Here is a 24,698-nt window from a genome sequence, read left to right as displayed (position 1 = left end):
ACCTGGTATATCCCATGGACGGCGATCGTCCTCCATAGCTTGCTGGGTCGCTACAGTAGCGACCCCATCCTCCAACATGTAGCAACCCAAAGGTCGCTACCATCCACGGCGAGAACCAGGTCACAAAAACGACCTGGTCATATTCTTTCACGGTGACACAAAAATCACTATGGTGTTCCGATCAAGGCTGTCGCCGAAGTTCATGGTGTAGACGTCGTTCTCAGTTTGGTGTAGAGATGAAGCTCTGCCTTTTGGTCTTCAATGGAGATAGAGAAGAGAGAGAAAATTGGGTGAAGAGGAATTACGGATAAGGGTTAAATGGTCATTTAATTTAAATATGGTACTCAGGGACTCAATTTAATAACCAAAAAATTTGCCGGTGGTCGGATTGGGTAAATTGCCACCAAACCCCCAAGTTGAGGGGGGGTAAATGCAACTTTAGAAATTCAAGGGGGTTTTGTGCTCATTGGGGTATAATTGAAGGGGGTTTGTTGCACTTTACCCTTGAATTATGATATTCAAGGAGACTTAGTTTGGTTTATTAATAAAATTGAACGAATTGTTATGTACAGTGGGACTAATTTGATTTATTTTTGAATGAATTAGTTAATCGAATTATGTAATTCAGGAAGACTAATTTGATTACATTGCGATATTCAAGGCGACTAATTTGATTTATTTATCAAAGTGAATTAATTACAAATAGTTGTTTTTCATTTCGAATACTAATAACAAGGCATATAACCTATTTACGAGAGGTGGATGATAGGGTGATTTTGGGTAAGATTTGCAGTGGGTTGCTGTAACGGGTGAACACATATTTATTTATTCAAAAGTTTAAGCTATTAAGTAATGTTGCATAATCACTTATTGTATCCGTTCACTTTTTCATCTAAATCTGTCTTGAAAAGCTCCCCTTGTTACGTACAGAGATAAGTGATGCAATTTTTTTTTCTTTTCTTTTAGAAGTTAAAGCAATTACTCACACACCTTACTTCTACCCAGGTTCGAACTCTGACCTCCCTTTTTGGAAAGGAAGGGGTGATCATAAGATGGACTCCATTATTTGAGTGGATTTGCTTCTTAGTACAAAACAAAACAGATAGGTCTAACGAAGGGATGTTCAAACTTCCAAATGAAATGAAGGTAATGACAGCATCTACCTAATTAAGTAGCAGAAGAAATATAAAAGATCAAACAAGAACAGAGAATCGGTAGCAACTACTCTTTTGGGTCTGTTGGCACTTTTAGTTCGTAAGCTGACTTTCCTAACTCCACAAGCTCTTTCGCTTCTTCAAGCTTTGACTCTTTAGCCAATCCATCTACCACAAGTTGCATTTTTACCGGATCGAAAAGGATTCGCTGCTGAATGGCCTCCTTGCACAACTCAAGAGCAAAATCAAAATCACCCTCGACGCAAGCAAGGGGTAAATGCATGGTAAGTGTTGCTCGACCAGGTGCACAATCATTTTTTGCTATTTGCACGTACCATTTCTTAGCTTCTTCCAAATTCTTATCATTACAAAATCCTTTAATCAAAGCATTAAAACTATAAGTATTCTGGTTTCACACCCTTCCTCCCCATTTCTTCAATCACCTCAACAGCTTCCGAAATTCTATAATCAGCAACCAATCCACGCAACTTTGGATTGCAACTTCTGGCATCCAGAACCACATTCTTATCTTTCATCAATGCCCACAACTTCTCAGCATCAGAAAGCCCATTATTCCGGTAAAATGCGTCCAAAAGCGTATTGAATGTGATCAAATTAGCCCCAATCCCATTCTTCTCCATCTCCTCCATCATCAAGCGAACCCATATGGCAAAAAAGCTTTAATAATATGCAACCCTGTCCGGCTGAATCGACAATTTCTTCGGCAACTCACGGAAAATCTCGCGAATCTTATCAAATTTCTTCGAATTGACACAGGCCGCAAGCAGGGCATTGAATGATATGACCGTTCGGTCGCAGTTCAAGTGTGGCATTTCGTCGAACAACTTGCGGGCATTCTCAAACATGCCGTACTTTCCATACAGAGAGACGAGTCGTACAGTGAAGCGCTCCTTGGTGAGATATCCTTGTACCTTTTTTGGTGCTTGAGGATGTCTTCGATGTACGACAACGTTCCGGACTTGGCTAGGTGGCGGACGGTGGTTTCGTAGGCGATGTAGCTGCTGCGGAAGCGCTCGGAGTCGGAGGACTTCTTGAATTTCTCGACAATGTCTGAGAAATTTTTGGTCTCTGGGGTTTTGAGTAACGAAGAGGTGCAGGTTTTGGGTAAGGAGGAGAAGGAGGCGGTGGTTTTGGGTATTTTGGCAGGGAAGAGTTCGTACAACGGCGGTAGAGGGAAGAAGACATTTTCGAAAGCAAATGTGCTACTACAAATTGAGGTTCACAGTGAATAATACACCAAATTTGTTGCAAATTATATAGTTTTTGCTTTTTAATTTTGCAAGATCAAAGATGGTAGACTTTTAAATATTATAAATAGAGAAAATTACCAACAAGTCTTATCTTTTGCTTTTAATGACTAATAAGTCTTACGGAGTATTAATTTTAAAAAAATTATTAAGTCTTATCTTTTGATAAACATATTGTCAATTTATTAAATATTTAATGTTAATCTTGATTTTCTCTAAATGGTTTAGTTTGTTCTCCAAAATGGTAATATTATTTTTCAAATGAAAAGCATTTGAATAATTTTCTTATATTTCTTTTTTCTTTAAAATATACTAGTTATTTGGCTGTTAAAATTATAAGAATCTATCTTAGAAAAAGCTTAAACATGTTTAAATAGTTAAAAAAAAACAAATTACTCCTAAAAAAAAAGTTAAAAAAATGAGAGTTTTAAGTTTAAAATGACCTTATTCAAAATACTTCTGAAGTCATAAGAATGTTTTAATGTATAAAGTTAGAAACTTTAATAAAAAAATGATAGTTTTGAGTTTAAAATGACCATATTCAAAATACATTTGAAGTCATGTTTAAATAGTTAAACAAAGGTAAATTAGTTTTAAAACCAATTCTTACAAAAATAAATAATAATTCAAAATGTCATTGTTAATTTAAGAAGCATGTAAATGAAAATTTGAGAGGGTCGCAAGCTACGTGGAACAAATATTCAAAAGTAGGACTTAGTAGTAGTTTGAGCCTCACATTGGAACATTAGTGTGTGTGGAGTGTGTGCATAGAAATATTTTAATGTTTATGTTATATTTATGTCATTGTATTACTAATTAATCAATTAAATAAATATTGATACGTAGAGATAAAATGTACTAAATAAAATTTTTTTTTCTTATGTGACAAAATTTAAATTTTTTATAACAACAATGACTTGGTATAACGGGAGAAACTTTTCTCGTACCTGTGTTGCTTAGATAACCATAAAACTTTTTTACTTCTATTGAAAAAATAAAAAATAAAAAAAAAAATAAATATTGATTTTTAGTTAGGTGATCCACATATAGGCCTATATGGCCAGTCTGGGCCATTTATAAGGCCTGATTAAATTTGGGCTGGCTTGTGTGAAAATTTGTAATTCAATTACTAGAAGTACAAGAAGTATTTCTGCCCTAACAGCTTCAGCTTTCCTCACTTATCTGTACTTTCCACTCAACAAAACTATCGCAGAAACATGCAAACAAACTAGAAATTTGTACTTGGCTTCTTCAGCCTAATGCACTATGTGCCTTTCATTAACGATCGAGATTCAATGCACATGCACCATAACTTACATGTATGGCAACAATTGAACTGAATCTGTCATGATAGAAATGAGCTTCCCAACCAACTCGGATCATCTCCTGTGCACTGAACGGTCTAGTGCACATGATATAGTGGGGCCCACTCTCTCTCAAGAGTGATCTCCACCGTCGCTAAATGCATTGGAGAGGATTCAAATTTCCTTCCAACACCAAACGAAAAATATATAAAAAAAGGTGTGATTATTACAAGAATTGTAAGGATGCCCAACAAACTATAACAAGAAGATTCCCAGCCAATGAAATGTTACTCTTGTGAGGAGCTGTTTTATAACCAAATCAAGTCCATAAACTTCGAATAGTGCAGAAGCCTCTCTTCTAACTAAGCTGCATTCCTGTGACCAAATTACCCCCATCTCCCTCCCTCTCTCTCTCTCTCTCTCTCATCAACAATAACCATTAATCTGCACAATATGGAGTCCCTGGACTTCTCTTTGGATGATTTAAGCATAGGTGAAGAAAGAAACAGTGAGAGAAATATAAATTGGAGGGGGCAGGTTGGTGATGACACTGTAGTATATAAATCCAAGAACCTCTTAGCTGAGAGGAGGCGGCGCCACAAACTCAAAGCTAGACTCCTTGAGCTGCGCGGATTAGTCCCAAACATCACAAATGCAATTACCCGAAAACCAATTATACATTAATTCTCCAAGATTTTGCTTTTCAGTCAATAATAATATCATATGCTGCTATTCATTAGTTTCTAACTTTGAAGTATTTCTTGTGTGGTTTTAGATGAACAGAGCAACCATTATTGTGGACGCAATAACTTACATTCAGAAGCTGCAGAAGGATGTGAGAGATCTTGGCGACCAACTTCTTGAAATGGAGGCGATCCTCGAGGAGGAATCAAAAGCCTGGAAAACTGAAGGAATTGGTGCTGCAGAAGAGATGAAGAAATGGGGGATAAAGGTTACCTTGTTTTTAATTAATTCATACAATTTACATTCACACACACACACACACACACAATTCTAGTCTTTAAACATATATGTCTCATGATTTAGTTAATTTGTTCATTGCAAATAGAAATTTTTTTTTTTTTTTTTTTTTTTTTTTTTTTTTTTTTTTTTTTCAGACAGAGATTACAGTAAATCACATTGATGCCGATAACCTTTGGATGAAGATAATCCTCGAGAAGAAAAGAGGTGCATGCACTAAATTGATGGAGGCCATGAGTGTTGTTGGCTTTGAATTCACTGACACCAGTGTTACCACCTCGAAAGGAGCATACCTCATCACTTCCTGCTTGGTGGTAAGATGGAAAGAACAAACATTTGGCATTACTTTTCTACTTTCTAGTAATACTTTATAGGAATGATACAATATATGTCCTCTATACCACCACACACACACACAAAAACCCTCACTTTTGAATGGAAGTACAGCAAGAACTATACTTTTTCCTGTTCAAGTAGACCAAAATTGTACCATCACATTCTTGTTCCCATGCACTCTTTTAACTTCCCAAATTAAAAGAAGTCTTTTTAACTATCAAGTTTTAGATATTAATAATAATACTTGATTGAAAAGTTTTCTAGAAGCTGAAAATTAGAATTATGATTTCAGGGAATTCGCGGTAGAATGCTAGCAGCTGATCAGGTCAGAGAGTTGTTGATGGATATCATTAGAAGCATATAAGGCAACCGGAAGAGAAAGGGATTGATCATCGACCAGTTTACAACAATTTTAAGAATATGGTGTTTGATTTTAATAATTGACTTAATTTGCTATTTATGATTTACATCTGGAATATTGCTATTAGTCTAGGTATTTAGAGGCTGCAATTGAATTATTGACTATATTTGTCTGTAGATGCCATTATATTTAAAAGATGCAGGATATGCAATTTACTGATACTGATATACAGTTTTTAAGAAAGCAATGCATGATATAGTTCATATACCATCTTTGGCTGAAGTTCAAGATTGATAATTCTCTAGGAGTATATTCCCCTTGCTCTGTTACTCATGTAAACACAATGCTGTCCGCTTTAGCCCTCTAGCTCGGATGATATGATCTCTCTTCCCAAAGGGGAGGCTAAGAGTTTGTGCTCCATTAGGGGCATATTGTGAGTAATGGGTGCATGTTTGCTTTAAGTCTTTAACTTTCCCGGGAAAACAAAGGACAGAAAAAAAGAAAGAAAGAAAAAGAAGGCAGTATGATGTCATATGATAGATACAAAGACAAGGATTCACCCACCTTTGGTCTGCTTAAAGCTTGAAAATAACAAGTCTCTGGGCCCAGCGGTGCTATTCATAATGTTGCTATAGAAGCATAGCCTGATATTACATACATTAATACAAATTATACAACTGGATCAAGAAATCTAACCAAACAATTAACTAGTCCAAATTGTGTTGCTAGTACACCTATAGATTGGTGTATCTTTTTCTTGCCTTCAACTTGGCCCAACTGTCTACTCCTTTAACCTTTTGTTTTCTGTTTTTCACTTTTCTTGTGCTCCTCGCAAAGTGTTTTAAGTAAATGAATCGTGTAATATTGACGTTAAGAATAAAAGCAACTTTATTTAGTCTACGTTAAAGCATAGATTAGTACAAATTAAAGGCTAATACTTGCTAGAGTATAGGATAGAACAGTGATTGCTTTGTCATTCACTGAGTAGACATTGGATTTGTACCCTTTTGCTCTCATTGTCACAAATTTCTACCAACAAAACAAAGAATTTCATTAGATGCACTGAATATCATATGATCATTTTAACTAGGGGCAAATGATATTTCTGGGCTCAATATGGAGTTCATATAAAGATTTAATTGCTCAAATTATGCAGGGCAATGTATCGAAAAATGCTTTGTTTTATAGTATTAAACACGAAGGAGCATTTTCGAGTGATCATCATCGATTTTTGTATGCTTTTCTTAGTCATTGTCATCAAGCTAATCCTTATACAGTTGTTCGATATTCTAATGCAGCTCAGTATATAGTCATATTTAGATCAATCACTAGACTTGCAAAGATTTAAACAATATGTGAAGCAATTGCTTTATTAACTAATCAGTCAGGCTTTTACCTGCAAACAGAGGCTCAAATAACACAAACACTAATTATCTAGATACATAAACAAGCAATTTGCTAGCAAGGTCAATTATTATAATCTTCAAAAATCAAGAAATGCTGCAGCAATGAACTCTCTTCACTCTTAACCTGCCCAATCAAAGGTTCTTCCTGGTAGTGTCTTTCATAACCATAGCTAACATCACCATAGTTACTTCCCCTCCCATTTCTCCATTCACCATTCGAGTATGCACCTCCGAAAACATAATCTGCAGCACCATTCCACAGGCTTTCCTTTCTTTCTCCATCTCCAATTTCTCGACTACCATACCTCTTCCGGTCCTCCCAATATAAACAAGGCCAGTAGCCAAATAAACTCTCACAAAGGTCCAAGGCATCCGAGCCGTACCCATATGGAGCTTGAGGCACTTGATTATCATATCCACATCCATAACAATTATCTTCACTTCTCCTATTTCCAACCCCATAATCATAGCCAGACCAAGGATAATTGTCATCACAAACATACCCCTCTTTTTCTTCACTCAATTTTGAGTCCAAAATCTTCTCATTTTGACCTTCATCACCATTGTCAAGGCCACCAAAGGCCTTGTGCTCTTCTTCAATACCCGTGCTTGGTTTGCTTCCATTAGGAGGCTTCGCCAAGACCTCACCGGCATCATTTTTACCATTAAGGCCATTAGCCTCTGGTTTGCTTCCATTAGGAGGCTTCGCCAAGACCTCACCGGTATCATTTTTACCATTAAGGCCATTAGCCTCTGGTTTGCTTCCATTAGGAGGCTTTGCCAAGACCTCACCGGAATCTTTTTTGCCGTTAAGGCCATTAGCCCCTAAAGCTGAACGAGGATAACATATTTCATCCGAGTGAGGAAGGGATTTCCCATAAGTTAGAGCAATATCATAACCACCATCATAAGGGGTAGGATCATATTCCTCATAATCAGTGTCAACGCGCTCCAAAGTAGAGTTAGAGACAAGGTATTGTGTTTGAGAATAAAAATAACTAGTGGCGCTAGGAGTTGGGTTATATTCCAAGAATTTGGGTTCACTGAAATTGTAGGCACAATAATTATTAACATGTGATTGAGTTTGAAAAGGATCATAAGCACCACGATGATGATCAATTGGTTCATATTCAATGAATTTGGAATCACTAAATTCATAATCAGAGTAAGAGATTGAGCTTGGAGTTGGATTATACTCGAGAAATTTGGGCTCACTGAAATTGTAGGTACAATAATTAACTTGTGATTGAGTTAGAAAAGGATCATAAACACCATGATGATGATCAGTTGGTTCATGCTCAATGAATTTGGAATCACTAAAATCATAGTCATTGTAGGATATTGAGTCTAGAATTGGAACAATATCATAACCATTATTAGTATTATAAGGGGTACAATGGTACTCACCTGCATCACCATAGTAAGAGTTGGAGCCATAGAAAGCCATTAGACGTCAATCAAATCTTCACAAGTCTCTGAAGAAGAACAAGTTTTTGGTTAGAGATGTTTGGTAGGTAAGAAAATTATTTGATAAACAGAAAAACAGACAACCGGATATGACCCAATCGTATTATTCTTTTAATAATGACACCACAACCACTTGATTCTTATCCAACTGGGAAAAGGTTCATATATCACTTTAGTGATGAAGATTAGAGAGAAAAACGTGGAAGAATTAGTTGGAGTGATGTAACTTTCAGAATTTGTTGTTAGAAAGTAAAATTTCTGCAAAAGTAATAAAAAAAGACAAGGTGTGTGGGCCTTTGGCTCATAGTCTATGAGGGGACGAATTGTCACACCCACACCCACACCCACATAATTGAAGACAGTCTACTTTTTCAAGTACTTAATAAGTTGTAGAAGTTTATTTTAATCTCTCCTTTCTCATTAATTCCAAATGGGTTAAAAAAGGAGGGTTATTGAAAAAGAATCCTAAGAAGCTTTAATTAAATCTTTGTATCAATAATTATGTATGTTTATCTTGTATCTGAATCTTTTATTATTACAGTTGGACTCTCGTTCACCGCAATACAACACTCGTACGTGTTGTCATGCACAAGATCCGAACTCGTTATCTAATGATAATTTAAGAGCAACTATGGAAAAGAAGTGAAACTGGAGATCATATGAGAAAATTGGGTATTTTGATCATGTGGTTGCCCATGTTTTTGGCTACCTAGGTGCTAGATCTCAGTTGGGTATCTCTATTTTAGAGAATATACCCTCTTAGCCTAGTTGGAGCCTCTGATTGTAATACTTTTGATTGATTTAAAATATTTCAGTCCTTTGCTTAGGAAAAAAGGAAGAAAAAATTGTCAGTTTATTACTGTTGCTAGTGGACTCTCATGTGATGTCTAATCGACTGGACCATTTCAATACTTAAATCCAACACCCAGTGTTTGGTAGGAAAATGTCATTCACTATTTACCAAAAGTCTACAAGGGAAGTAAAATATATCTATCACTCTACTCAATTTTTTTATTTTTTACTATTTATCTGTAGTCTTTGAACTGGTAAAGTGATCATATATATATATATTACTTACATCCGAGCTGGTTCAAACTCCTCTCTCCTTTTCGAGTTATAATATCGACTAATTGGTTTAACATCTGCAGTTTTTATCATTCTAAATCAACCCAACTTTGTAAACTAATTGAGCAGACCGATTTGAAATTGTATGCACTACTATGATTATTGACATCTAATTGAAATCTAAGAAAGAGCTTAGTCCATTGAAATCAAATTACCTTACCATTTAAAAAAGTGCCAGGTACTTTTAGCCTGTCTGTAAACATGGACCAGTTTGACGTTATATGTTGTCCATGGCATTAAATAATATGGCTGTAGTTCTGAATTTCTGCAATAATTGGACAACAAATGAACTACTGCCTATTACTGATCCAGGAAAAATAAATAAATAAAATAAAATCTAAACTATTTGATCCCACTCTCACTCAAATTCAAAGCCCAAACTATAGAATTTTAACCCCGCTCACAAATAAAACCCAATTCTATTATGACTCACATTCAAAGCCCAGACAAAACCCAGAGGCACAAACTAGTGAACTCCTTACCCCAGTGATCGGATGCAATTAAAGAAATTAATTCTTAATGGGGATTAATGAGAGAGATCACTTATGTAGAGTGAGAAAGTAGGTAAGGATTACAAGCAACATTGCTACATCACCTTTAATTTTTTTTTTTATTAAGTAAATTAACCATTAGTTCTCTTTAATCACTGCTTTATTGAGAATGTCATATCAGACACCAATATTTATAATATATTCTGTCTTATTTATTTAAATAAAGATATATTGTCTGTCAGACTGTCACAAAACACGAAACTCATTGTTGATTATCTCATTAAAATAACAAAAAAAAACTTATCTCTTTATTTTCTTGAACGATTTGAGTTCAATTGAAAATATTACAGTAACAGATGGTCGCATGGATTTGAGGTCCTACTGTGACACGTAAGGAAGAAATGTGAGATCTTGTAAAACCAGCTCCGATTAATGTAGAATCGTGTGTGTTTAGACTATAGGTCATAACGAAATGAACTAATTACAGGTTTGGTAGTGTGATTCGACTAATACATGTGCTGGAGCCCATATTTATAGTTCTAGGTAGAAATGGCAATTTGCTCCGCGGGACAAGTACTCACCCCACGCCGTGCCCGGTTATAGCAATTTTGGGGGCCATTTTTAACTTATCTGAGGGTGCAGATTTTTATTAATGAAAACCCGTGAGGGTTCGGGTTCGGGTTCGGGTTCGGAACCGGGGCCGGGGCCAGGGCCAGGGCTGGGGCGGGGGAGATTGTCCCACCCATTTAGGTAGGTAAATTATTAAATTATTTTTATTTTATTAATATATATAACTAGGTCTAGAAACTCTAGATCACATTCACTTAATTTCTCAACCGTTGTATTGAGTGACAAAGCCCTAAGAACGCATATATCCTTAAATTTTATGTTAAATTATTGATTTCTCATGTTTTATGAATTTTTTTCAAAAAGTTATATAATTGTATTAAGGAATATAAATTAAAAAGGAGTAGAAGTTCTGAAACTAAACATGGTAGAGCAGGTGTCCACGGGGCTAAAAAAGTTAAACGGGGGCGGGGATGGGTGGAAAGGCCCCCGTTTAGGCAATTTTGGGTCCCGACAGGGCATGAGTAGGTATGGACGGAAGTTTCTAATCGGTTGTGGAGACAAGGGCTAGGGCGGGTATGTATGTACACCCATCCAAAACTGCCTCCGTTACTATCGATCCCTAGTCCTAGGTTTTCCGAGCACTACCCAAAGCTCCTCGAAGGGACCTAGTCCTTGCTGAGTGTCTAGGGCCATAGGTAATGATTTTTAAGGGACAAATCACTCTTTTGACATCAAGAATATATTTAATGTGCCTAGTACACTGTGCATCGGGTCATAACAACTATTCATATATGCGTGTGTTGTGCACGTGCTCGCGCATGCATGACACAAACGACAGTAATGTGCCCAGTGCACGATATACCGGGCACATTGAACATCTTTTCCTTCCGGTCACGCTTTTGGTGGGGTAGCGTGCTAATTAGTTTTAAATGCAAATACTAAATGCATTGAGCTGGGCAACATGAACGGAATCTTTAGCAGAGCATCATTAATGGTGCATATTGTAATATGCTAGGGTTTTATTTTAGAATCATAGTGTAGCTCTCATCCGACGTGACTTTAGGATTTATCTTGGATTTAAAACTTTATATTATTTTTAGGTTTGATGAGCATGGATGATTTAAGAGTCCGTTTACTTTTATCTTCTTAAATCATGTGGGTGCTAGCAGGAGCTATCCACATTTGTCATTTTCCATTTTTATAAGCCCAAAGCTTCAAAGCATAAAGAAAAGGTAAAAGACAGCGAATAGATAAGCACAAGGACACACAACAATACATCAGATAAGCAATAATCTTTGATCGTTACTTTATTCGATCGTCCATAAATGATACAGGAAACTTTGGATGGCCAAGCGAATTGGGGGGCATAAAGGTAATAAGTAAGGTGTAGTGATGATCGGTCTTGCTCAGTTTTACACCAAAATATGCAAAACCCTCCTCAGTTATCAATCAGTGGAACCATCTTGATGGATTCAACTTCTCAAATGACGGGTAGCAGCCTCTCATCGCCGGCAACAACCGATTGCAACAACACATCACTGTCAGTATATATGAAGATGTGTTTATGGCCATATAAATATATGTTGCTGTATACAAAATTTACAAAGTAGAAAAATATATAGATATATTGCACAAAATCTAATTTAAGACCTCCACAACAACGAAAGTGTTTGATATATTGTCCTTATTTTCATTGTAATCATTCCATAATCAATTTGGAGAGTCATTTTTATTGTTCAATCTTTTTGTTCTTATATTTCTATTAGTAGTGGCGGAGCTGATAGCAATTATCATCATCAAATGCTACAAGGGGATATGAATTCAAGATTGAATTATAATCAAACAGCGATAGATGATCCAATTCGCAACTCACAAAACTCTCCATTTGACAAGCCGATCAATCCCTCTAAATTCTCTCTCTTGTTGGAGCCTTCAATGCCGAAAACAGAAAAACCTCCTTCAATGCCGAAAAGAGAGAAACCCAACCTCACTGCAAAGGTAAATTAATATGGTGATTCGATCGTAGTATATAATAAAGTTCATATATAATATATAGCTATATGGCTAGGGTTTTTTGACTGAATTTTTCAACATGTTCAATTTTTTCCAGCGTGCTGTTCAATACTCGAGTAGAGTGGTCAGCGAACCGGCACTTAAAAGACCACAGATCGAAAATCCATCACCATTTCCAACTTTGAAGGTCGATCAAACTTTCAACATGAGCCTCAAGTTTTTTCCTTGTAATAGATATTATCTTTTGTTTGAAGAAATGGACTAGAACTTCTAGCTTTGTTGTCAGGTCCCAAAAGTGAAGCTAGGAGACCGAATTACTGCTCTCCAGCAATTGGTTTCACCGTTTGGAAGGGTGAGAACTGAAATCAGAAAATTATATAAAATTCTATTTGTTTTCTAAAAAAATCAACCAAAAAAACAGTTTGTTTGATTGGTTTTTATATTTATCTGAAAACACAGCTAGTTCACAAGTAGCAACTATTTTTAAAAAATTGAACCAAATATATTTTAAAATTTTTAATTTCCTTCCACTTTATGCCAAGAGAACTTTCCTTTGTCAGCTCTTTGAACTTGGGTTAATTTCAACAATTTAATTGTTTCTGCAGACTGATACTGCATCGGTTCTCTCGGAAACTATAGCTTACATCAAGTTTCTCCATGAACATGTCCATGTATGTTCCATTGTCATTTTCTTGCTACAACATTTCACACCTGAACACTAAAAATGAAACCCTAAAGTAGAAATCAGATTTATATATTATCAAAGTTAAAGTGGCTTATATGTGTGCTTCAGCTTTTAAGTACTCCATATACGAGAAGTGGAGCTCCCATTCAACACCAACAGGTACAAATTTTAAATTTTTTTTTTTTTTTCTTTTTTTCTCTCCAGGCAATGGTTCTTTTCTTGATTCAATATGCTAAATTTCAACCACAAGAAGGATATATAAGTATTCTTCATATACGTATAGATTTACATACGTGTTGAATAATTTAATTAACTCATCCTGCAGACTGCTGATAAATTGAAGCTCAACTCAGAAGCGCCTAAACAAGACTTGAGAAGCAGAGGACTTTGCCTCGTGCCAATATCGAGCACTTTCCGACCAATGCTCCCACCAGTTGTTAGCAAGACAACAGCTGATTTCTTGACACCTGCGTTTGGAGGAACAATCAGGTAGAGAAGAGAAATTGAGAAAAGCTGAAGTACTTTAATTTTCTCTTAAAAGTAGTACAATTAATATAAATCACACACAAATTAATTGGCTGTGATCATTTGAGTTTAGAAACAACAGAATTTTAGAAAGCTTGGAATGCACATTGCTGTGTTGTACAAATGTTGAACAAAAGCAACACAAAGAAAAGGAAATTAAAGAGAAAGAAAAATGATTGACCCTGGAAAGAGGAAATGATTTTGGCTACAAAAGAAATTTAATTGGTAAATTAGTTTAATGCGCATTATTTAAGTTTTCAAATTTACTAAAGTTTTCATTCTATTTTGGGCTTTGAAGAATGCAAATGGGCTCTTCAAGCACAAATGCTGCCATGCTAGAAAACCTGAGATGTAGGCCGCAGACATGCAATTGTGGATTGAAAACCGCGATAAAAATCACAGAATCTGAAGACGACTACGACAACAACAAAGGAAAATTGCATTATGGTTGTCCAAACCAACGATGCATTTACTCGAATTGGTGCAAATCCACACCTCTCGACGAAATTGCATCCACATCCTCAACAACCCAGCAAACAGCTAACCAAACTCAAAACAAGGCTAAGGGGCAAATATTGGTTGAGTTGGACATGTTTTCTAAGTTGAGGTCACAAAATGCGTATTTTAGTGAAAGGCTTCAGGCGTTTAAAGCAGCTCATAGACTAATGAAGATGGCTGTCTTTGCTACAATGGTGCTATACACTCTTGCTATTATTGCAAGTGTAACAGGTTTGATTGCTAAGTGATGCACTGTAATAATGGTTTTGGAGCATTTGGCTTTATCAATGATACTCCCTCCGTCCCAATGTAAGTGTCATTTATGGGGAGTAGTAATTTTTAAGAGCCTGAAAAATTATAATATTGTCCTTTTAAGTTTAAAATATTGAAGTTTGAAATTTAAACTCAAATGACATTTTTGAAATGATGTAAAATATATTGTTTAAAAAAAAAAAATGGATACTTATTTTGGAACAAATAAAAAAAAATGATACTTATTTTGGGACAGAAGGAGTATATATATATATATATTGGTACTTGCTGTGTAATGCTATCAATGTACTAAGTATTTTTATGGTTGTTTTTGAACTTTTAATGTAATGCTATCAATGTAGTTTGTTTCGTTGACTACAGTAACCCTGTTCCATATATCCTAAAACTATGCATTTTTTATCAATGAAATTGTTCTCCGTGATCTATTGTTGACTGTAGTTTGACTATAAATTGCTTATCAATGAAATGCAATTGCATTTTTTGCACAAATCCCAAAATTAGGTCCCAAAACTTGACTTATTATGGTCCTTTAAGTATTCATCCCACATTAATTACACTGAGTTTCCTGGTCAGAAGAGTTGTCGATTTATTAAAGGTGTGAAACGGCAATTATGCCTTTTGTACTTTTTTTTGTTTTTAATGAAAGATATTTGTTTTTTTAAACTTTTAAAGGGTAAAATTGAATTTTAAATAAATTTGAAGCTTTACATAAGCCGACGGATGAATGTATGATATAGGAGGTCAATGTTACTCTGTACAGAACCAAAAAAAAAAAAAAAAAAAAATATATATATATATATATAGATGGTCGATGTAATTTATTCTAATTTAATAAGATTTAACCCAAATAAATAAAGCCCGTTAAACTAGTTACTCACATTCATTGCCCAATCCAAACACCTAAATTTAGTTTCAACTCTTCGCAAATACTCCCTCCGAGTCTCTATTTAGTTGTCCAACTCGTAAAATGTGAATTACAATTTATGAGCTGAGCAACTAAATGGAGACTCGGAGGGAGTAAAACCCAACACCCAAAGCCTATATATATTCCATATAAAAGTATGAACCTCCTAATCATTTCTCTCTCTTTTTTTGGTCCAATTAAGAAACAAGCCCAAGCAAGCAACAGTGGCCCAATGAAGAAACAAGCCCAAAACCTTTGCAGTGTATCTCTACTCTGCGGTGCATTGAAACGGTTATGATGAACCAATCAGGTGAGATTCGCAAGTTAATTCGCACTTTAAATTTGAAATTGAAAAAATTTAGTTACCTCGCCAAACATAAAGTCAAATGGACCCCTTAATTAAAATTTCTTTAACAGTTTCGGAATTATTAAATTATAGGCAGTTGCATAAAATCACAAAAGCAAATCATCTTGACCTTTCCTCGCTCAACCTAAAAGAGCTATAGCCACATATATCATAATATTAATATCTTGTGGAATCTAACCTAGCCCAAAAATCCAAGGATAATGCAGCTTTTGTGTTGGGTAGACTTCTGATTTTGTATAATTTAGAAGATGTGGTCAAATACATATTGACATAGCTTTTGATGTTTATGAATAGATTATCTTCTTTTAGATCTAATTATTGACCTTTTTAGCATTAGTAACCACATAATTGTGTCAACAAGTTGTTTACTTAATTCACTAGAGCAGTTTAACCTCCCGTGTGAGTGTTTTGGAATGTAGTTCTTGGAGGTAAAGCAACATTAATTGACTCCCACTTGATAAGACCTTAATTATATCATATTTGTTTGACTTAAAATGGTTGTTCCAATGTCAAGATTATACTATAGTTCATTCATATTTAATTGCTATAATCTTTCAAATGTTATACATAAGACAAAAGAAATGTATAGAATTTTTTTGTAGCTCACTGTTGGCAGCCGTCATTGTGGGATTTGGGATCAGATGTATGTATTTTTACCCTTTAGAAAGGGCAATTTGTATTATTTGAATACTTGACCTCCAAATCACAATGGAGGAATATTACTGTTGTGTCAAAACTTGCTATTACACGAACGAATTCTCAATGAAAATCTTTGTTTCGTCATTTGTCATTTGTGTGCCGTGTGCCGGGTATTTGTCGAAGTCATGATTAAACTCGAAAAGTAACTCTGGCAAAAGTTAGACTGCATACATTTAATTTTTTCGATTAATGGTTAAACCTTCGTGTCACTGAGTGATGAAAAATTATGAGACTTGAGGACAAACTGATATCGCTAAGATTCGAATGATGGACAAAACATGTGTGGACATAGAAATTGGAGTATGTAGCAATAATGACAACAAAGAAAAGAAAAAGAGAGGGTAGGTCCAACCCATCGCTCAACTCCATCATGCCAGCACGGAACCTAAAACTTTACCACTCCATAAACATGTATATATATATATATATATTGGTATAGCCTCCTTCAGTCGACCATTGTTTTTCCATGTCGTTTGATCAATTAGAAGACAATTGACCCATCTCAAAGTTGTTCATTTTTTATGTAATGGAGATGTCATGGTCTTCATGCATGACCCACATGACCTAACTTCATTAAATTCAATATCTGGTGATTAAATACAGATTTAACCCATATTATTTATTTTACAGCGGTCACAGTTTGCCATCGAGTTGAAATAATAAATTAATATTGTATAGACAAAAAAATAATAATATTATTAAGAGAAATTGATTGATAATTAAATTTCATTTTAGATTAGTAAGAAATGAAAAAGGGTCAACGTGAGTCCAAATGGAAATGTAAGTCAATCTAAAGAACTAGAGAGAAGGGCAAAAGGGAAACATATTCTAATTTCACATAAGGGACGATTATAGAAGCTGCAAAATAACCTATAGTTCTGTCTTTAATTATTACCTTATTGAAGTGTGCAATATCCACAAATTATGTACTTAAAAAATAATTTGAAGTACGAAAATCAAATAATTCAAAGTTATATGAATAAAAGTTGACGTCATCATAATATCATTAATATTCTTAATATGCTAATAACAACTATTATTTACATAAAATTAATCAAATTTATTGATAATTCAAAATTATATGAGTAAAAATTGACGTCATCATAATATCATTAATATTCTTAACATGCTAATAACAACTACTATTTACATAAAATTAATCAAATTTGTGAAGTTGTTTAAATTCTTTATCATTAATCTATAAAATATATAATGTGTATCACCATTTACTATCATCAAATCGTGTGTTGATTGTCCCATTAATTTATATATATATATATATATATGTTATAAAAATAAAACCAAACTTACCTGTCTATTAGTTATCCATTTAAAAGATTATATATTTAATTATTACTTTATTGAAGCTGTCCACAATTCATAAAATATATATATATATATATATATATATATATGATGTGTATCACGGCTCACTATCTTCAAACCATGGGTTAACTGTCCCATTTAAAAATAAAATAAAATAAATAAACATTGAAAACCCAAACTTATCTATCTACTAGTTATCGATTGAAACGATTATTGGTTGTGTTGCATGAATAAGGTCCTAATGTGATAAACGCAACCAGTTTCTATTCATGTATGGGCAAGTGTGTTGAAAAGTGAAAATAATTAATTTTAGGTAATCATATATTGATTTATTTATTTATTTATTTATTTATTACCAATAATTAATTTTAATGTGCATAAAGTGATTCAATTCAAGTTTGAATGGACGTAACTGTGGAATATAAATTTGTCTTTAGGCAAATTTAGTTGTCAAAACAACTCCAATCGAATTATAAATTTTTAATTCAAATTTTCAAAATTTAAAATCGAAAGCGGAATTGAAGAAGTAATCGCGTTTATACGTCGATACACTCTGTAATGATAAAAACAATGGCTTGGGAAGGTATGTCAGTGTGAGAGGACACTTGGGTGATTCAACAATAAGCTTAGGAGAATTTTTTCATTATGTCTAATTTGAACCGATTCAGCAAAACTTGAACCGGTTTAACTTTTAAAGGCAAATGTTCAAGTCTGACCAACTTGAACCGATTCAGCCCACCTAAAGGGATCAAGGCACTTGCGAAGTGTTATTGATCTACCATCAATCATTTTATAAGATTCAAGGAGTAAGTCTGAACTCTAAAGTTGTTGGACGGAAGGTCGCAAAGATAAGAGTGTTCAGCAAGTTGGGTCTTGGTAGAGTGAAGGGATGTGAGCCTAAGTCAAAGTTCGATGTACTTTGCTTCATACATAGTGGATCTTTTACGCTAGGGATGGTACAAAAATTCTCAACCCTTTTCAATTGGTTTCCTCATTAAAATCTTGGTGTCATCTCTCTAACTTTGCTTTACTTTTCAATATTTATTTTTGTGATTGTGCATGAATGTTTAATTGATCATATTTGTGGGTAAATTAATCAATCACAAAAATTAGACAAATTAATCTATTCACCTCATCTAGGTCATTTAGAGAGTTAATTACAATTTAATCAACTGTTCATTTCCGCACCACATAACTCACAATAACAAGTCATGAGTCAAGATCTTGTACTAGCGATCTTTTACTATAGTGTTTTTTAATATATTAAAATTGTGTTTTTATACATTTATTTTATATTTCAACATAATTTTAGTACGTATAACAAATGTGTTGAAAGATACTTTAACGTTTTATATTATCTAGGAAGAGATTGTTGGTACTTATATATTTGTGAACATTTTCTAATTGTATAACATATTTTGAAAATCATAAATACGGAATTTAATCATTGTGAGTGTGAATTATTTATATGAAATATAAAATCACCTATGATTCATACGAAATTTTTTCTCTCTTATTTCTGAATTCGAAATGCGACAGGGAAGTTGTGCAGTAAAAGAATTTTAGATGTAGATATATGAATTTATGAACTATGATATACATTACGCGTACTTATAGTTCATATTTCACTAATTAAGTCAGAGAGCTAGATGTTGGTGTTTGAATTCCAAAATTTAAAGATGACAAGAAAATGGTGGTGTCACATCCTAATTTATAACATTCCTGAATTGGGAAATTTGAGTTTTTCTATTATTACTTTATTAGTTAACATGACCTGAAACACGCTTGCCGCGTTCGCGAAACACATGGACCATAGCAACTTGGCTTGTCTAATGGAAAGACTTGGTCTCAGATGGTCAACCCATCACTCCACTCAAGCATGTCTGCTACTAATTAACACGCTTAAACCCACAAATAATTACCTTAACCTTCATAATTAGTGTTATATGGTGTTTAAGAACAAATATGTTTTGGTTGTTAAGGGTGGTTAAGAGTATACTGTAATAGACTTAATACTATTATAAAAATACAAGTTGGGTGGTGAGAGATAGAGAAAAGGAAATGAAATATATATATATATATATATATATATATATATATATATATATAAGTGGGCTAAAGAGAGGAGACATTTATGTGTAATGTTGATAGCTAGTGTGGTGCTTGATAAATATTATATACCAAAGTTTAACTCGGATTTAACTTCATGAGTTACTATGGTACGAGAGTATTTATTCATATTGAATTCTTTGTACCGTGTGCCTTTTTAATCATTATAGTGAAATTCCTGCAATTCGTGAATGTAATCTTAATTTTGGGTGGATCAAGTAAAAATCTGTATGTTCTTGTTGTGTGTGATTGATCTGTGTTTCTTTATTTTCTGTTTAATTTCGCAACATATGTTTGGGTGATTGAGTAGTTATATTATAATTAAGGTTAATTGCAAATGACACATCCTGAAATTTGACCTATTAACAGCCATATATAAGTTAGTATGTTTTTTTAACAATGACACTCCCTTGTCAGATATGAATCCAAACACAGCCTAAACTAGAGTAAAATGCCTTATTGTCCTTCACTAAAAAATTCATTTTCCATTTAAAAAATCAACTCTTTTAATTGATAAAACTATTCTTTAGCAATTTTTAAATCGTGTGACTTTTACACGTGTCCACCAGCTTCACCTCTGCTAAGGCCCTAACCCTTTTATCTCTCATCAACTCTGCAACACCAGTCACCAACGTGTGAAACCGCCACTTAAGAGTAATCGAAGCAAATGGTCGATCTAATTGGTATTGAAAACAAGCAATAAGGCGCTGACGATGAGGAGATTGTGATATGGGTGCCTTTGTTAACTTTATCAAATTTGAGTGTCATTGTTTAAAAAGAGACTAACTTATATATGACTGTTAATAGGGTAAACCTTAAAGGATGTGAGTGCAATTAACTCTTATAATTATCTTCTTAAATTTTTGTTACTAACATTCTTAAATAGATTTTTTTTTTTCATAAAAAAAATACTAGAAATTAGTGGTTGGGGGGTAAAAATATGATACAAGGTTTAAACACGGACTCCCCAAAAGCATGACATGAGCAAGATTAGACAACTAAACTTACACCTGCACATCCTTAAACAAGATTAGTGTGTGTGGTAGAGGTCAAAAGGCATGACATGAGCCTTGAGAGACGAAAAGTGATAATTATTTGAAGAATGAACATTCCACGAGCATAAGAAGGTGTGTAGAAAAACCATGGAGTTGATGGCTATGAGTTTGACCTTATTCGTTTTGCATTATGAGCCGTGAAACGCACAGTCCTGATTAATGTAGCATTATTTTTTTTTTTTTTGGGGATATTAGAAACTGATTCGAGTGCCTTAATCTTTATGTAGCGGCATTCAAAATAACGTTGCTAATTTATTGAGTTAACTATTACTACTACTATTTACATAATATTATTTTACTTTCAGAAATATTATTTTTTTAAAGGTGAAGCCAAGTATACTTAGCAAGCAATCGATACTTTCAGAAAAATTGATACCTAATAATTTTAAGTAATTAATACCTCATTGAAAGGGGAAAAGAAAAAAAAAATGTGAAAATTATTACTGTATATAAAAAGCTATAGAACTTCATAACAAAAGAAGAAATAAATATTGATTATATATTTATATATAAAAGGACATATATGGATTGAAATTAATTGTTTCATAATTTTTTTTTGGAATAATCTTGGGTGTTTGGGCCGCTTGCGCGCATCTCAACTAATCACACTAGGAGGCCCTGAAATTAAAGATTGAATAATCCTCCAGTGGCCCTGCGAAAACTCGAACTGGTGTCCATTGGGAAGCAAATCCAAAATCTGACCAAAAAATTGTTTCATAATTTCTTAGAAAAATATGAGTACTAATTATATACGTATTGATTTATTTATTTTTTCAAATGGGTTCATTTAGAATTACGTATTAAGGTGTTGCGTGTTTTTTTTTTAATTAAGGTTTCTTTATACTTTGGTGGGGGTAGGTGCCTAAATTTAAGTATTTTTGTGTTTTAGAATTTATCATTCATAATATACTTGTAAGTTAAGAAAAAGACGAAAAGAATGTGAAGTTATTGCAAATGTTACATGTGTGCCAAATCGATCAATGGGTGAACTCACAAGTATTGAGTTTGCAAATCGACTACACAAATAGTTTTATTCTTAATATAATGGTAAAATGGTAAAAAAATAATTATAAATTTATTAAAGGTTTGAGAATACGTAGTTTTGATAGATCATAATTTGATATATAAGTAAAAAATTAAACAAAATTAATTAATTATTTATATGTTAAATTTTAATTATGTTGGATCGCATAATTCACAACATATGTAAAAGTAAAAGGGTAATTTGTACTCACAACTCCTCAAGTTTGTAGTAAAGACAAACAAATATAATTTAGGAAGAATGTGATACAATTGCCCCTCAAGTTTACATGCTTGAACAATACTACCCCTAACCATAATAAGAGTACGTAATTAAAAGATCATTTTTTACATTAAATATCACTTTCAAGTAATCACACACAAATTAATATTTTTATTTTTTACTATTTATTGAAATATTACTCAAACAACATGTCACCTAAGGTGATATTTATTGTTTAAAAAATACTTAAGTTGTAAATAAATGTTTTTAACTTAAATCTGGAAGGTGTAATTACAATTTACCCGAAATAAAATAAAAATTGGAGTGCTAAATATCATGATTATCCTTGAACAAAATTAATGATGCAAGGGTTGTTGTGTGTGTGTGTGTGTGTCTGTCTGTGTGAATACGGATAAGTATGGAGAATGAGATGTCATGATCCGGATTTTGACTATTTTAAGGTAGGTCCCAGGCTCTTCCACGCCTGCTTGCCGCCAGGACCCCACATTTTGACTCACTGAGGCTAAACACCCGGTCATAAGCATGACCTCTCTCTCTCTCTCTCTCTCTCTCTCTCTCTCTCTCTCTATATATATATATATATATATATTATATATTGTATACACACTACAGTAGTATAGGTCTATAGGCGCAACTGGCGGCCTAACGAGTCACCTTGGATTGCCGGTTTATAAACTTATAATATTGAAAAATGAAGCTTATTTATAATTTATAAACATGCCTGATAAAGCAGGGAAATTAACAAATAAAAAATAAAATAGTAGACTTGTGGTCCCTCAAACCTAATTAAGGTTCAAAATGCAGTTTGTCGCTTTGTGAATTGTGCCGCTACTACATGTTGATTTTTTTATTACGGAGTCCATATAACCCATAATGCAGTTTGGTTCCTCAAACAAAATACTATAATCTTTTTAAAACTTTACATGAGTAATGATACTTAACTTATTTCTCAAATTGATTTGTTTAGCATAAAGGATTTATCCATAGAATGTCATTTGTGCCCCCCAAAAATCATAAACCGACAAATTCGTCTAAAAATTAAGTTTAAGAATAATTTTTTTATTTTATAAAATGGATCAAACGGAACTCGATCTTTAAATCATGTACTAAAATGTTCAAACCTTTTTGAAATAATAACCGACGAATTTGTCTAAGAAATAAGTTTAAGAATAATTTTCTTACTAAAATGTTCAAACATTTTTTAAATAATAACCGACAAATTCATCTAAGAAATAAGTTTAAGAATAATTTTCTTATCTTTTAAAATGGATCAAATTGGTATGGACTGAGCTCGATCTTTAAATCATATACCAAAATGTTCAAACCTTTTTGAAATAAGGTAAGCTGTAGGTCTTGAACTCTCGATCCATGGTCTATGAATCAAAATGCACCACTCCATATATTTTAAGAAAATCCTTTACGTATTAACATGGATCAATTTAGAAATTTATGTGAGGAGGCTGCCCTAAACAATAAGATAAAAATATTGTGGGAGGAAGGCAATATTGAAGTTTTTTTTTTTTAATTCAATAGGGACGATATTTATTTATTTATAGGTATTTAATACAAAAAAAGGCGGTGGGTATTTATTTATTTATTTATTTTGTTAGGGGGGCAATTGTCTACACTGGCTTCCAAATAGGAGAAATTATTAAATAATTTTGGATTATTGATACTTGGTAAATCAGTTAAATACAGAATCTCGGATTGAGAAAATAGCCCACAAGAATGTACTAATATATTACAAATAGGCCCGTGCCAGCATGTTGAAATAACTAGCAAAGTATGAGTGAGATCGAAAAGTGAACTGGCATAGAAAGTACGTCGTTGGGCATTCTTTGAGAATCCGTCAACACTTAAAAATGCAGCTGTATCTTAACTATGTAAATGCATTTTTAAAAATCGTGATTACAAAAACCTCCTACCACATGTTTTGAAAACCATAAGTACGAAAAGTGTGCATGAGCAGAGGGCGAGTAATGAGTCTGATGACTTATGATTTTTGAGTCATTTGTCACAAATTAAGGAAGCGAACACAAACTCGTAAAAGACAAGTAAGAGGTCGTGAACTTGAAAAAAAAAAAAAAAAAAAAATTTAATCAATGTTGTAACAAAATGAAACTCATGTAAGTTTAGGGGGACTGAAATAGCACCTTAAATTTGAAATTGAAATCGCATTTGATCTGAAATTTTGTCTCCCATTCTAGACAATTCAGTTGATCACATAATCAACAACAAATTTGACAACTTTGGATTCGCAATCCTTTACTCCATTAAAGTACTAGCTTATCCTAAGCACGAATTCTTTTAACAATTAATTTTGATACCTTTATACCGTACCACGACCAGCTTGTAATTAGACGCTAACTCCACAACCACAATCCACTCTTCTACATAAATATATATATTTAATCCGTGGAATTAAAATAATCAAAGGTCTGGTTTAAAAGAATAAAGAATTTCAGCCTTTATATTTTACGAGCTAAAGCTATATTTATTATTCGACCGTGGGGTGCC

At 33.6% G+C, this 24,698-nt stretch overlaps 3 protein-coding genes across 4 annotated transcripts; 2 read left to right on the top strand and 1 right to left on the bottom strand.

Moving 5' to 3' along the window:
* Positions 1-3,925: 3,925 nt before the first annotated feature.
* Positions 3,926-5,457, top strand: LOC132277910 (transcription factor DYT1-like). Its single transcript, XM_059779753.1, has 4 exons — positions 3,926-4,380; positions 4,502-4,729; positions 4,845-5,021; positions 5,336-5,457. The coding sequence occupies exons 1-4, from the start codon at positions 4,180-4,182 to the stop codon at positions 5,405-5,407; spliced, it is 678 nt and encodes a 225-aa protein (XP_059635736.1). The 5' UTR covers positions 3,926-4,179; the 3' UTR covers positions 5,408-5,457.
* Positions 5,458-6,743: 1,286 nt separating this feature from the next.
* Positions 6,744-8,414, bottom strand: LOC132307236 (uncharacterized). The gene has a single exon (XM_059804949.1). The coding sequence runs from the start codon at positions 8,255-8,257 to the stop codon at positions 6,872-6,874; it is 1,386 nt and encodes a 461-aa protein (XP_059660932.1). The 5' UTR covers positions 8,258-8,414; the 3' UTR covers positions 6,744-6,871.
* A 3,272-nt stretch (positions 8,415-11,686) lies between these two features.
* Positions 11,687-14,816, top strand: LOC132307224 (transcription factor bHLH112-like). 2 transcript variants are annotated; one of them, XM_059804935.1, is made up of 8 exons: positions 11,687-12,003; positions 12,233-12,461; positions 12,574-12,663; positions 12,763-12,828; positions 13,082-13,147; positions 13,270-13,320; positions 13,487-13,650; positions 13,985-14,816. In XM_059804935.1, exons 1-8 carry the CDS (start codon positions 11,888-11,890, stop codon positions 14,430-14,432), a joined length of 1,230 nt encoding a protein of 409 aa, XP_059660918.1. In that variant the 5' UTR covers positions 11,687-11,887; the 3' UTR covers positions 14,433-14,816. The 2 variants fall into 2 exon arrangements, with proteins under 2 accessions (XP_059660918.1, XP_059660911.1); XM_059804928.1 differs by having other exon boundaries at positions 11,689-12,003; positions 12,230-12,461.
* The last annotated feature ends 9,882 nt before the right edge of the window (positions 14,817-24,698 follow it).

This window comes from Cornus florida, unplaced genomic scaffold, assembly GCF_030987335.1.
Source record: "Cornus florida cultivar Cherokee Brave unplaced genomic scaffold, ASM3098733v1 CherokeeBrave_3.0.0_Hap2_Chr01, whole genome shotgun sequence".
NCBI classification, from domain to species: Eukaryota; Viridiplantae; Streptophyta; class Magnoliopsida; order Cornales; family Cornaceae; genus Cornus; species Cornus florida.
This window is presented reverse-complemented; position numbering and strand designations above follow the sequence as displayed.